Raw genomic sequence first — 16,462 nt, forward strand, 5'->3', positions numbered from 1 at the left:
ATTGTTTATTATTTTTTTTAAAAAAGTTTAATTCTATTAAAATTCAATTCATTAAAATGAGATGTTGCTATAAAATTTCTCGAAAGCTTTAGGAATTTCATTAGATGTGTGAAGCAAGAAACTTTAAACATATCAGGCTTAAAATTGATTCCCAAAATATCTTTCAAGTGTAAGTTTAACACAATGTTTGCTTATCCAAATAATTTTTACAATTGTGTAGACAAGAGGACGAAAGTTGGTATCAAATTGACGCTACACTTTGAAAAATTAAGCTTTAAGCCATTAATTTGTCCCTTCTGATAAGTACTTTATCCTTATTAGAAAGATTTATACATGAGAATGACAAAAAATATAAAAAATTATTTATTTTTTTTCATATATGAAAGGATTCATTGCTTAAAACAAGAATAGACTACCTTCAGTTTTCGCAGTGGTGTCATTTGCCCTCCCGCTCCCTGGAATGTCTATGCCCCTTCCGACCAGATTTTTAGAAATACATTTTTTCTACGTCTCCGTCGAAAAATACCATTTTTTGGTATTCGGTCTTTGAAAATTGTTTTTTGTATTTGCTCTTTGGTATTTGATTGTCTTTGAAAAATGCTCTGTACAGGGAGTGTGCAACAAATCCCAGGTGAACTCCATGAAATCAGGATGAATACCTTGAACCGATTGGCGGGGTCAGCCGACAGGTCTACTGTTAGGAATTTGAGCTCGAATATGCTGCCCGTTTGACCCTTCACTGGACGCAGCTGAATGCGATCATCTGCCACCTCCTATTGCCAGGGAAACTTACAAGGCTTTTGTCTTGACTCGAGTACAATTAATTACTTTGGTGGACTTCAGAGATGTTTTCGTCTGTTGTTGTAGGCTTAGGACGTCTCGTCTACAAGATTTACCGTATATCAAGCTGGTGTGGCTACGTTTAAATTAAGCTCCCCAAAGCAGTGGTAAACGATGGTGCAGAGTCCCAAGTCACCTTTAATTTGTGTTGGCGTAACGCCTTTCAAAACAATTATTCGATGGCAGAGTATCCAACTCATCTTTAATTTGTGTCGACGTAATGCCTAACAAAACAAATATTCGTTGGCAGTTTGATAATCGACTTTATCCATTTCATAAAAACTCTCACATCAGCTTATTGGAACAATTCTAATACAACCACTTATCATCCAAATTGGCTGAAATTTTTTGTAAGCTACTGTATTTTGGTACAGTGTCTGCTGGTGAGTAAATCACTTTGCTTGGCCTTTTTGATAAGTTCTGTCATCTTTGAATTAAGGCTAGTAACTTCTCAGACAAACCTTGTGACAAATTGTGTAAAATTTAGAGCCGGTTAAAAGAGCGAAAGGTTAAAATCTAGCTGATTCATTCTCATTTTTAAGCCAGTAGAAAGAACGAAAGTTTTTGATTGACAAGAATTTTAACATGTATTCTTTCTTTTGCTCTTTCATTAAACCATTTTTGTGTTGCAGGTCAAAAAGCATGCCTTCACGTTCATGGAGTGTTTCCATATTTTTACATCCCCTACGACCAGCGGCTAAAAGACTCAGTATCTGTAGCCAACTCTATAGACATCACTGTGAACAATGCAGTTGGGAAGAGACTAGCAAATACACAACATGTTCACAATATAACCACCGTATCTGGTATTCCCATGTATGGGTATTATGATTGTGAATATCAATTTTTGAAGGTTTTCTTCTATAACCCAGTCATGGCAAAGAAAGCAGGCGAATTGCTCTTAGGTGGCAATATTAATGGGATTGTGATCCAACCACACGAGGCACATGTACCTTATATTCTGCAATTTTTCATGGATTATAATTTGCAAGGGATGAACCTACTGCACCTCGCCCACTTCAAGTTTAGAAGAAAACCAGGTTTGTACATTAACTGTTGTTTTAATACGTAAGAAGCAGTTTAAATTCAGCAGGCAAGTTTTCACATTCAGGCACTTAAGCAAATATATATATATATATATATATATATATATATATATATATATATATATATATATATATATATACATATATACATATATGTATATATATATATATATATATATATATATATATATATATATATATATATGTATATATATATATATATATATATATATATATATATATATATATATATATGTATATATATATATATATATATATATATATACATATATATATATATATATATATATATATATATATATATATATACATATATGTATATATATATATATATATATATATATATATATATATATATATATATATATACATATATACATATATGTATATATATATATATATACATATATACATATATGTATATATATATATATATATATATATATATATACATATATATATATATATATATATATATATATATATATATATATATATACATATATGTATATATGTATATATATATATATATATATATATATATATATATATATATATATATATATATATATATATATATATATATATATATATATATATATATATATATATATATATATATATATATATATATATATATATATATATATATGTATATATATATATATATATATATATATATATATATATATATATATACATATATATATATATATATATTATATGTACTAGCCGTAGAAGCAGATTCAGATTAGTAAGAACCAGATTCAATATAAAGTTGGATTTTCAATGTATTTTATGCTATTAAGAAAGTAGAATTCCGAGAGAGAACAGTATGAATATATCTTTTTCATCAAGTTTTTATTTGACAAGACATACTAGAAAAAAATGAGTGGTGCATTTAAACTATTAAAAGTTGACTAGCAGCAATGATACAAAGACAAGAGCACCAAACATACCAGTAGGAATTAAAAGAAGATCTCGACTATGCCTTGAAGGGGATCAGATGTATGCAAGATATTAATTGAGCAAATTCAAATTGGAGGAGCAGTTATGTTTTGCTGTAAAACTTAATATAATTTATATACATAGACTTCAAGCAGCTTTAAATGGAATAATGAAATATGTTGAGGACAATAACTTGAACCAGTATGAGGAAAATTAGTGATATATTGTTGTAATTATGAAAGAAAATGCTTCCAAATCGAAAATATTTTTTTTTGTATTTTCAGTAGGCTACCGTTCCTCTCTTTAGGGATATTCCCGAAGTAGAAATAATCTTTGGATTTGTTACTTAGTCTGTAGTTAGCTGTGAGAGTGTTAGGACTGAAAATGAATGGGTTTATGAAAAGTAAAATCATGAAAAATCTTGTGATTATGGAAAAATGTCTGAATCTAAATGATCGTTATCAGCTATTTCTGCCAAAGAAAATAGTTTCTCAAAGAATGCTTGATGATATTATGAAAGATGAATCTGTGACTTCGAATTATTGTGTGATGATTATGAATCGTGGCCCCAACACATATACTCAATTTATTGTCATACTAATCGAAACAAAAATGATATTGTGTATTTTCTTTTGAACAACTACATTAAAATCCAATGAGGAACAATAATAAATCGACAATTTAGAACATCCTATTCAAACAGATGCAGTTAATTTGAGTTGTGATGTCACTCGATCACTTCTCCTCTTTCTCTAGGAAAGAACACTCTCTTTTTTGATCGTAAGTCAGTTTCGTTTCGGTGGTGATGGGATCAACACTGAAAAAATGTTCTGTACATGTTCACTATGCATATATATACTAGGCAGCTGGTCATCATGTGACAATTGTACAATTGTTGATGAGTACGATGAAAAGTGTAGATTATGCAATCCGTGTAAATTGCAGAGAGGAAATGCAGTACAAATTAAAGACTATAATCCCTGTCTTGGAGAGATTTGCGACTCTAGCACTAGAGGAGTCCTGTGCTCTAATTGTCACTATGATAAATGTGATCGGTGGGAGAATATCTATCCCGGTGTGATTGGAAAGAACCCTAAACGAGATTCTAGTTTATTTCTAAGAGATTGGCGTCGTTGTGGTTTTAAATTGCTTTGGAAAAAAGAATCAGGTCTACGCCTCAGCTACTGGAATAACAAGAAAATATGGTTTCTATGTCATCGCTATGAAGACAATAGTTGCCGTGATTATAAGCCTACTGATTTTTATTTGGCTGTTACAGAAAGTGATTCTCCATTTTAAAACACCGTTTATGATATTGCTTCAAATAAAAAATTGAAACACGTGAATTTTACAATATGAATGGAAAATTACCATTGTTTTAATTTAATTAAAAGAAAAACGCACACGGTTACAACACATCTTGGCTTATAAAAAATATTTGAGCAGTTAAGAAACTTGGTTTTAGTTTTTATAAAAAGGAACACAAATGGTTAAAATACATCTTACTTTATTAAAAATCTTTGAGCATTCAAGAAACCTGGGTTTAAACTTTCAGAAATAAGAACTCACACGTTTAAAATACATCTCATTTATAAACAATACTTGATCATTTAAGAAACTTGGAGTTTTGGTTGTGGTAGAAAAACGACCGCCAACGGTTAAAATACATCTTATTGCATTAAGAATATTTGACCATTTGAGAAACATGGGTTTTAGTTTTCAGAAATAACAACGCACATAGTTAAAAATACATTTGATTTTATTAATACTATTTGTGTAGCTAATAAACTTGGGTTTGAGTTTTGAAAAATAAAGACGCAGTTCAGGGTGCTAGAATAGGTTTGAAAATTATTTGTTAAGAAGACTAAGTCACTAAGCCTAGGAATAAGCCAAGGTGGACAGTTTCACCTACCTTGGTAGTATTATTAGTAAAGATGGTGGAAGCAGTGAAGATGTTAAAAGTAGAATAACCAAGGTTCAGGGTATTTTTTTCACAGTTAAAAAAAGTTTGAAAGAAAAGGAAGATAAGTCTGCAAACCAAGATTAGAATATTGGAAGGCACAGTTAAAATAAGAGAATATTGGAAGGTACAGTGGTGAAAGTGTTCAAATTCGCCTCTGAAGCATGGGCACTCTGAAAAGCGGAATTAGATATACTAGATGTTTTGCAGAGAAATTGCCTATAAATTGTTCTGGGTATCCAGCTGACTGATTGTATTTCAATTAGAAGGCTGTACGAAAAATGTGGTTAAGTCCCGCTTTCTTGGGCTATAATGAAAGAAACCTTGAGATAGCTAGGATACGTTCTGGGGATGAAGGAAAACAGATTGTCGAAGGTTGTCCTTTTCGGCCAACCGTCTAGGGCTAAATTGAAATCAGATCGTCCTTATCTGGGTGGGAGGATGTCATAAAGAAAGATTTAAAGGAAATGGGAACTTTCTGGGAGGTTGTAAACAGGTAGGCTTTGAATAGATTGAAATAGAGGAGGAACGTGCCTAGCTGTGTTGGCCTCGGGTGGTCTGGGACTGCGTTGAGTTTTTAGTAGTAGCAGTAGTATATGGTTAACGTACATTTTGATTTTATAAAAAATATTTTTTTTATTAAATATATTAATTTGTTAACGAACTACGGTTTTAGTTTTCATATAAAGCAACGCATACGGTTAAAAACATTCGATTCTATTAAGAATATTTGATCATTTAAAAAACTTGGGTTTTAGTTTTCAGGAATAAGAACGCACTTGATTGAAATACATAGGATTTTATTAATAATTTTCGATTATTAAGAACCTATGGGTTCTAGTTTTCGTATAAAAGAAATGCAATTTGCTAAAATATCTCATTGTATTAAAAATATTTGAGAATTTAAGAAACTTGGTTTTTAGTTTTCAGGAATATGAATACAAACGATTAAAATGCATCTCATTTCATTAAAAATATTTGAGTATGTAAGAAACTTGCGTTTTAGTTTTGAAAAATATTAACGCATATGGTAAAATACCTCTGATTTTATTAATAGTATTTGATCCATATGAGAAACTTGGGGCTTAGTTTTCATATAAAAACAACTCATATGATTAAAATACATATTTCTTATTAAAAATATTTCAATATTTTATAAACTTGTGTTTTAGATTTCAGAAATAAGAAAACACACGGTTAAAATACATCTGATTTTATAAAAAATGTTGTCGATCATTTAAGAAACTTGGTTTAGTTTGTCATTGTTTAGAATGTATTTTGCTTTTATAAGAATTATTATTTTTGTTTTGCAATAATTATTTTTTGTTTTGTAATAATAATTTGTAGTTTTTTACGATGCCTTTTTATTTTGTAAGAATTATTTTTTGTTTTGTAAGAAGTATTTTGAATATTGTAAAAAGAATTTGTTATCTCTTAGGATGTATTTGTCACACCAATATTAACCAATACTTTTCAATAGGCTTTATTCTATCATTTCCCTCATATGGGCTGTTGTATCATCACTTAAGATATATACACTTTATTTATTTCGACTTTATGTATATCCTATTACTAAGCAATCGTTTTCAAAAGGCTTTTTTGTATCATTTCCCTCATTGCGCTGTCGTATCAGCGCTTAAAATGTATTCAGCTTTATTAATATTGTCCTTATGAATAACCCCAATACTAAGTATGCAACTTTATTAGTTTCGACTGTATGCATTCTCCAATACTAAGCAATACTAAGTCCCAAAAAATCCTAAGTAAAAAGAGAAAACAATGTCACTATAAATATTATTTTTCTAATAGAAAAAATCATGACTAACATATTTATATAATTTTGTATTTCGAAAATATCACTATTATTTTTTTGTTTTAAGTACATTTTGTGTTGTTTTAAGTCATGAAAAAAAGCAGAAAAATTTCTAACTAAAGAAAATTTTGGGGAGAGTTGTGGGGGGGGATCAGAGCCCTGGAAGGGGACGTGGGGCACAGCAGGGGAACTCGGGGACCCAAAATTATGCGCAAGCCCGGTAATGCAAAACAGATATGCTCAGGACCATTATATTATAAAAGTGATACCTGACCGGTTGTAGCCATAATCAATTATCAGTAATCAATAATCGGCTCGACACCATTAAAATACAGTAAGATCTCATCCAATTGTTTATTTAATCTATATCAAAACTTCATTTATTAAAAATTACGTCTCTTTACGTATTGAACTACATACTTGGCAAACGAAACTCAGATAATAATTGTTCCCAAGTATTCTTGTCAACCGGAAGTTGTGATACACAAAATGTATCGTAGGAATGATGACAGTACATGGCACTTGTATCAATGTCATTGTTTCCTTGAGAAAATAGGCCTATATTGTTTCCGGAAAATTTTAAATATCCTAGAAGTTTTTAGCTGAATACAAGGGACTAGCAACTCCATATAGTTGGGAAGTACATGCCGCTCAAACTTTATAAGGGACCCCGGGTACATGGTGCTTAAACTGCATGTTTGTATCAGTTGAATTATTTCGTCGAGAAAATATGCATATGTTTTTACCAGAAAATGTTAAATCCCTCCTAGATTTTTTAGGTTTATACGAGGGACTAGCAACTCCGATAGCACATTGGGATAGGGCTAAAAACATAGCCCTCGTATCCCTTCCATTGAAGGGATACGAGGGGTTTTTGACTTCAATGGCACACCGGAACAGGGCTCCGGTTAAACCCATCGAAGGGATACTGCTAAAGCTGCTACCCATTCAGCTCAATGACCCGTGTGTTTAAGTCACATATTAGGCCTATTACAGAATGTTGATTGGTCGCTTTTTGCTGGGGCACATAAAGATCGTCTGGTCTATCCTAGGATCTAAAACAGTGCCTCAGGTGTGAGCTCTAGTACCAACTGGGTAGCGTTCAATATATCAGTGTGAGGTTTGATATGGCGCCAGTGGCTTTTTTCTACAAGCGTGTCCACGGTCCTCCCTCTGACGAGTTTTTTCTATTTGTGGTGTTGTTTGCCAATATAATATAATCACGCAGAAACATGCTTCAATCGGGTTACCTGGAAGAATAGACAGCCCGCACTGAGCACTTGAATAAGAGCTTAATAAGACGAGGCTCTTTCGTTTGGAATGGTATCACAAGGGATTTTATCCCTGAAAACCTGCATAAAGGGTTTGACGAGTGACATATTAGACCCTAGGTTGTTATAAGCCTGGCGTCATGAATTTTGTCATAAAAAGTCCATGTGAAGAGATAAGAGTGCCCCCTTACGTTCCACTTCAGATCCAGTACTGCATTGAAGTGCTGGACTCCCGTTTCATAGGAAGGGCTTATTAGCCTTCCAATTAATTCAATTAATGTAAGTTCCTCCGTTTATTATTAATATTTTCCGCTTTCGTTACTTGTTTTCCTCTTTTTTTTTCAAAAGCACCCAATCTTTTAGGATTTACAATTACCATCTTCATGTAACGACCACACACTTTTCTATCATCCTATTTTTCGAGCAGCTACCTCCGCCTTGGGTGCCTTTAACTTGAGAAACCATCTTACAGAATTATGATTTTGTTTGTGGAGAGTCTTTAGCTCATTATAATACAGTGCCCTCTGAAGGATTGCTATTCTATATTTTAGATGGGTTTCTGAAATGCATCATCATGTATATATTTCCAATCTTTTCATTTGTTTTAAATAAGAAGAGTTTGTGGGGTCCATGAAGGTTTTTGGTGAGGCGAACTGCTTCCTTGACGTAGTAATGACATAAATTTCTCTACTACAACATCTACGTGGCCAAGCTGGACATTTTCTTCGTATTCACTGCTAAATGCTTGAAGCAAGCTGTATAGCTTAAAGTATCTTTGCACAATGTACCCCCTTTGTTCTATCGTAGACCATTGGGAAAGAGGGAGACTAAGAAGTCGCTGAAGCAAGTGCTTCAATTAATTTTTTTTCTTTGTGGTCACATAAATTCTAGTCATAGGCCTATTTGTCGACCGTGTCCAACGGTCGACACGACCGTGTCGACACGGTCCCATTTGTGACCGTGCTTCCAGAAACCCACAACCGATTTGACATCATTTTCAAGTTATGCTGAGGTTTCTGGTCACCAGGTTTTTTATTCCATGAAGTAGGAGGGGGAGTTGGGATGCCATTAGTACCTGGCGTTTCAGGGTCTAGAGCATTTGAGAGTTTGACTTAGGAATATTAAATGCCTTTAACTGTGAACTTCAGCCCGCGGGAATGATATCGTAAGGCGTAAAGCTAGTGACAATTCACTCAAAATATGTTTTGCTATATTGAATTTGATATATTGGTTTGCCCCATCTACCAGGTTCGACAAATTTATAATGTACCCCCCTCCCAAAAAACACCTTATTCTTCTTTGAAAGACATAAACATCAAACAGTATGACCACAGACGGTCAAGTACTTCGTAATATTTATCTGCTTTCTAACCGTTAGAGGACCGTAAAATTATTCTTTTTTAGGTGAGTGTCAAGTAACGTCGTCCGCCCCGAACACTTCTTCGTCCGACGTAATCACAGAGCTAAAAAAGGGCATCGAAGAAGACACGGAGGAACTAGTTCTAACTCTTGACCCTACAACTGTATGGAACAAAGAAAATATTCCCGGTATGTCCTTCAGTTTTATTTCCATAGTATGTATGAAATGCAAGATGGTAGAAAATATTGTACTTGATTAACACGTACAGTCGTGATAGCGTTAAATAAGCTTATCTGATTCCTTGTGACTCTACGTGATTGTAAAGGAGACATGGGGTAAAGGACAGGGGCCGAGTCAGGGGCCCTTGCCTTCAAAATTGCATCCCCTCTCGGAAATATCAACTCTGTATCTGCTCGAAGTCAATTGGTCATCTCCTTTATCGTTTCCTGAAAGTTATAAATTATTATACTCATTCATTCCTTAGTCACGCCCTTTTGATAATACGTATTCACATAACGTGTTTTAATCTAGTTTAACACTCCGTCAACATTCTCTAAAAGGTCTAACGGAATGCCTTCGTCTTTTTGGAAAGTTAAGGTCATACATGTCCACCTTTTTCAATAACATATACTGTATATAAACAATGGACAAATTGCCCAACTTACAGCCCTTGCCCCGAGGGTTGTGGGGGAGCGTGTGAAATCTCTAAAGACATAGTTACTGAACCTTTCACCGGTGATTAACAAAAGAGCTGTCTCAAAATTTTGACGGATGTGTTTTGGGAAAAGATGGGCGTGGGGGGTAGGGGATATTGTTTCCCTTCAATCAATTTTGACTCTTAAAAAGGGCACTAGAATTACCGTCTTCCAATCGAATGAGACCCCTCTGAAGTGTATACGACCACAAATTCCATAAAATCCTTGTATGCCCCTGTGGCATAGCTTATAACCCTTGCCTCTGGGATCTCTGGGTTGTGTCCACCTCTGAATGTATTTTAAGCAGCCTAGACCAAAGGAACAAAATGTCCAAGTTTTCGTCTAATTAACATGAAGGTCACTTGAAGAAGTCCGTTGGCCGAGTAGACCCCGATGCAGAAAAAAATTGATTGCATCGACTCAGGGTTCCCTAAAAAAGGCCCAGGATTTTGTGTCTCTGTTTGGGTTGGTACTTACACGTCATATAGACTGGGACAACGGGATCTAAATGAGGTCACAAATTTGGATGTATTAATTTGCCATATCGAAAAAAGTGCTTTAACCCTTTCACTGCTCCGTTAAATATACGCAAAAGCAATTGATGCCCATACGCTCCGAGCTAGTATTTTCGTGGCTTGTTTTTGTATTTTACTGCTCAACTCGACTATTTGCGCCTTGTGATATAACATGTATGTTATATCATAGTAACATGTACGTTTAAACTGCTAAGTTAGCATTGCGGAAGAGAATCATTTACAGTTCACTGTTCTATATATTCGCTTAATTTCACACGAAAAGAAATTATTAATTTTATGTAAGGTGTTGTACGCACAAATTTTTGAAATAAATTTTCTGTGTATTTGTGTAATTATTCTTCATTTCACTCCCTTAGCGAATAATCTAATTAAAAAAAAGAAATTAATTGTTAACTACTAAACACGAACAAACTCGCCTCATGTTCATCAAACTGCTCTACACGAATATATTCGCACCACAGAAATTATTGCGCACAGCGAGCACGAAATATCAAATAGCTATGCGCAATCAAAGGGTTAAGAAAAAATAAATAGACAGAACTCTTTTTTTATAGGTGATGTGCAATTATTTACTTACTATGAATTACAAAAAAACAGAACATAAAAATAATTTTTCAGAGTCGAAGGCCTCGACCGAGTCCGTTGATTTTTGAATCAAAAAGGAATAGTTGTGGGCATCAAGTCATGGCTAATTGTAGAAAAAGCCAAGACAGTTAGTCCAATTGAGTGAGAAGCAAACCTGGCAATAATTCCCCCTTATTAGGATTGTATAAAAAGGAGGTTAGTTCATTTGTTAATAGATATGTCTATTGTACGTCCATGCATCATTGCTAGGACGTCAACTCCGAGTCAACTCTCATTCTGCGCTCAGTTGACATCAGAGTCAACTCTATTAGGCGTTGCCTATAGTAAAGAGGCATATTCTTTCAACGTACCTTTTTTTTACAAGTGTCATTTCTTAATGAAGGGGTGGCCGTAGGAACTTTGGAGGGGGTTCATACGATTGAAAATTCAAAGCTCTAGTTTTGTTTTTAAAAGTCAAAAGGGATTGCAGGTCAAAGAAAATTTAGGGAAATGTAGAGGGGGAATTTGAAATATTTAAAATAATACAAAGCCCATAAAGATTGTCAAAAGGGTGGACTACCAATATCTTAGGAATGGCGTATAAAGTTAAAGTATAAGTTTAAAGTAATTGTATAAATATTAAAGTAAGTGTATAAAGTTAAAACTTCCAGGGTATGATTATGTTAACGTTCAACAGATCAAAAGGCAATATGTGCATACTACTACTTCTATTGCTACTTTTACTACTACTACTAAGGCTAAGGGTATGAAGTTGAAAATTTCAGGAAATATTGACAGAAAAGTTGAACTAAATCAAAACATCCTCTGTGCATGCAGGTTGTCAATAGGCGTATCTCAAGAATTGTTAGCAGTACTACTAGTACTATACTACTACTACTACTAATACTACTATACTACTACTACTGCTACAACTGCTACTACTGCTACTACTACTACTACTAATGCTACTACTACTACTACTGCTACTACTACTACTACTACTACTACTACTACTACTGCTACTACTACTACTGCTACTACTACTACTACTACTAATACTACTACTACTACTACTACTACTTCTATTATCCTCAGCCTTAGTAGTAGCCGTAATACAAGTACCAGTTGTAGTAGCAGTGGTAATGTTGGTGGTGGTAGGAATTGTAGTAGCAGTATTAATGTTATTAGCAAGTATATATTGCCTTTTTGTCAGTTGGTCATCCCCCTCATCATTCATTGAAAGTTTCAGTTTAATACCGTATGTTATTCGCGAGATGCGCCCTTTTGACAACCCACCTGGACTTAGTGTTGATCTAGGTCAACACTACTTTGATCATTCCTTGAAAGCTTCATTTGAATACCCGTGGCGTCTTTGGACACCAAAGGTCAAACATTCCGCCCTTTCCTGATAATAAAAACTATATGTAAACAATGAGCGAATTACACAACTTACAACCCTTTCCCCAAAGGCTAGGGGGGCTCGCCCCAAGAGGTATCGTCATTGGACCTTTAAACTACGCTTAACCAAAAAGCAATCTCAGAATTTTGATTGGATGTGTTTGGGGGAAAAAAATTTTGTTGGAGGATGACTGGTTGTCCCTCAATTACTTATAATTCTTAAAAAGGGCACCAGAACTTTCACAACAGCGTTTTTGCGTTGCCTATGAAATAGCAAAATTAAAAAAAGACAACGAAACATTCAAAATATACTTTCGTTTAGATTTTTAAGTTTGGCTATGTGATTTTGCTCTGTAATGCTGGATGGCATCTATATATTTATATATATATATATATATATATATATATATATATATATATATATATATATATATATATATATATATATATATATATATATATATATATATATATATATATATATATATATATATATATACTGGAATTAAACCTCTGATAAGATTCCTTTACCCTTTGAGCCTGCCACGTTGCATAATATCCCATTTTTTTTTATACCGTTGAGTTCCCAAACGGGATTTTCAAAAATAAGTAATTTTTTAAATTAATAATTTTTTTATCAGTAAGTTGTTAGCAACTCCAGAGAGTCGTTCCCTTGACCCTCATTTGTTTTTTGTTTTTTTTTCATTTCAGATTTATTCCCTTTAAGTACGGGGATTCTATGAATGTTTCATTTTTCTGTTCGTTTAGCTCAGACATGACAAGATTGGACTGAGGATTTTGTTTATCTTTTTTTAGTTTAAGGTGTTTTGGCTTGCTTGCGAAGTTAGACGCCCAAAACTTCTGGATAGTATTTGAAACTTCCTTTTACAACTATTTGAAACTTTAACTATCCGTCATTTTCCATTATGAAAATAAAACTACTTATTTGGTGACGTACAAACAACTGAAAATTTAGGTCTTGTTTTCAAAACATTTCTTTGAGATGGTGGCTGATCTACTAAATATTATAGACCGTTTTAATGACACTGCTGATGTAACCTTTTACAAATTTGATCGGGCTGTATGTGTTAAGCCATCCCAAAAGAATCCTCTGAAATGTAAAACTGAGCTTATTTTTCTTTTGTCTATTTTTTATATCCAAACTATTATTTGTTTCTTTGCTCTTTTATAGAGTCAATGTATTTGGAAGGCGCAAAGTCAGCCTCTTCGTGTGATATTGAGATAGATGTCATCGCTTCAGACATCCTGAATCAGCTACAGTTGACAGGTAAAAGCTGTAACCGGTTTCCTTTTTTCTCATCAGTGTTTTAAATATGGTACGTACGTATTTACATATTATATATTTTTATTCACATTACAAGGACACTGATCTTCGCTAGGTCTCTGGTACTCGACATACAGCAGGCTTATACATAAGTGATTCTCGCTGTTGCTTGTTTTCTAACCGCAGATTAATATGAATTTTTCCAGTTTGTTCTCCAGTAATTATTTGCCTTTAATTATCTTGTTGCATAATTCAGTTTTTCGGTTGTAAAACATTGTGAATCTCGCTCGTTGCGTGTCTTATTTGTTTTCGATATGAACCTCGCTTTGGTTTGTATTTTAAACGCAGAATTCATTGTTTCTCATTTGCAACTTTTTGTGATCCTTTCTGTCGCGTGTCTTCTAACCGCAGATTTTGTTGTGCTTCATTTTCGTTCATCATTACCCGAGACAATTTTTAGATGCCAATATTGTTAATGACAATAATTAATTGGAAGTGGAATGGAAAAGGTGAAAAGAGAGTAAACAATGTAACGGGGTGAGGAAAAGGGAGGAAGTTTATCTTGTGAACATACTAAGAAAATTCAATAGGAAGAATAGAAAGGTAAGCCCAAAATTTAATAGACGCGCTGCTTCATGATTATAATATCAGAAAACGACACGGAAAGTGCCCCATTAGGTACAATAGCCCCGGCTGAGATCCCTAAACACGCCATAGAAAGAGTTGCTATGTAAACTAATTTTAGCAAAGCTAAAAAATACCAGTTAGTCAATTTACTCACGGAGTTCCCCGATGTGCTGGCAGATCGGATTGGAAAAACGGATGCGTCGTGCATAAATACCGGTAAAGTAAAGTAGACCTATAAAACCCATATCGAATCCTGAAGGCGAAACGACAAGCAATGAAAAAAGAATTAGGCCGAATACTAAATTCGGTCGTATCGGTCCCAAACTAACTGTATTTATCTGAAATTCTAATGTGCAAGTTTCACCTTAATGCCCTTAGTCGTTCTTTCGATACTGCTGATGCGCCCTTTTGGATGTTCTGATTTTATGCTAAAGTTTGACTCTTTCTATCAGTTCTACTTTCAAAAAAAATAATAATAAATAACCTTAGCGTAAAGAGCGGGACGTTGATGAAGGAACAGCCCCTTTCATACACAGAGTAATTTCTGTTCGTTTTAAATTTTAATGTCGCTCCTTACTTTCAGTTAAAAAAAACTAGTTTTTTTTTAATTTAATTTCTGAACGTTTTTGAATTAATGCATATTTGATTTTGGCTCTCTGCAAATAAATAATTAAAACAAAATTTGCGTATTAATTTTGTTGCTAAATGTTTAGTTTTGATCAGACGATTTTGAGAAAAAAGGTGGGAGAGGAGGCCTAGTTGCCCTCCAATTTTTCGGTTACTTAAAAAGGGAAGTTGAATTTTTAATTTTTAACGAACGTTTTTATTTGTAAAAAATATGCGTAACTTGCAAATTAACTTACGTAACGAAGTTTTATATTCGTATATTTTTATTATGTATATAAGGGGGTTTGCCCCCTCGTTAATACCTCGCTCTTTACACTAAAGCTTTAATTTTGTCCCAATTCTTTAAAATTGACCCCTGAATCACAAAGGCTGTAGAATAAATAGTTGAAATTACTAAAAATACTTTAGCGTAAAGAGCGAGGTATTTAGGAAGAGATGAACCCCCCATATGCATAATAATCTATGTTCGTCTTAATTTTTAATGCTGGTCCTTACTTTCAGTGGAATGAACTTTTTCATATTTATTTTTTCATTGTTTTTTTTTTAAATAATGCTAGAAAATCCTGGGCCCCCTTCATGGAATTTCTCTTCTCCCATGACAAATCCCTCCAAGGGAAGATCCTCCCACGTAGCCCCCTCCCCTCAACCCCCAACCAAAAAATCCCCCTGAAAAGGTCTATACAATTCCAAATAACCATTACTGTATGTAAACGCTGGTCAAAGTTTGTAACTTTCAGCCCCTCCCCCGGGGACTGTGGGGGAGTAAGTCAGCCCAAAAACATAGTTATTATGTTTTTCGACTATGCTGAACAAAATGGCTGTCTCAGAATTTTGATCCGTTGACATTGCGAAAAAATGAGCGTGGGAGGGGGACTAGGTGCCAATATATGTATTATTAATATATTATATATATACATATATTAATATATATATATATATATATATATATATATATATATATATATATATATATATATATATATATATAGCCTATATGTATATATATATATATATATATATATATATATATATATATATATATATATATATATATATATATATATATATATATATATATGTATATATATATATATATATATACATATATATATATATTAATATATATATATATATATATATATATATTAATATATATATATATATATTAATATATATATATATATATATATATATATATATATATATATATATATATATATATATTAATATATATATATATATATATATATATATATATATATATATATATATATAATATATATATAATATATATATTATATATATATATATATATATATATATATATATATATATATATATATATATATATATATATATATATATATATATATATATATATATATATATATATATATATATATATATATATATTATATAGTAGGATATTCATGCTACAGTCTTAATGATAGTCTCTTTTCTCTTAAGTCGA

General features: G+C 32.7%; 1 protein-coding gene across 2 annotated transcripts in view; it reads left to right on the plus strand.

Moving 5' to 3' along the window:
- The window catches only part of LOC136035703 (DNA polymerase zeta catalytic subunit-like), a 133,810-nt gene that overhangs the window by 16,440 nt on the left and 100,908 nt on the right, over nucleotides 1-16,462 (plus strand). For both annotated transcript variants that reach the window (XR_010619499.1, XM_065717649.1), the window contains exons 2-4: nucleotides 1,473-1,880; nucleotides 9,304-9,447; nucleotides 13,645-13,740. Coding sequence is in view for 1 of the 2 variants with exons in the window: in XM_065717649.1 (XP_065573721.1) it covers nucleotides 1,473-1,880; nucleotides 9,304-9,447; nucleotides 13,645-13,740 (648 nt within the window). In the remaining variant the exon portion in view is untranslated. The remainder of the gene's footprint in view (nucleotides 1-1,472; nucleotides 1,881-9,303; nucleotides 9,448-13,644; nucleotides 13,741-16,462) is intronic.

The sequence above is a fragment of the Artemia franciscana genome, chromosome 14, assembly GCF_032884065.1.
Source record: "Artemia franciscana chromosome 14, ASM3288406v1, whole genome shotgun sequence".
Taxonomy (NCBI): Eukaryota; Metazoa; Arthropoda; class Branchiopoda; order Anostraca; family Artemiidae; genus Artemia; species Artemia franciscana.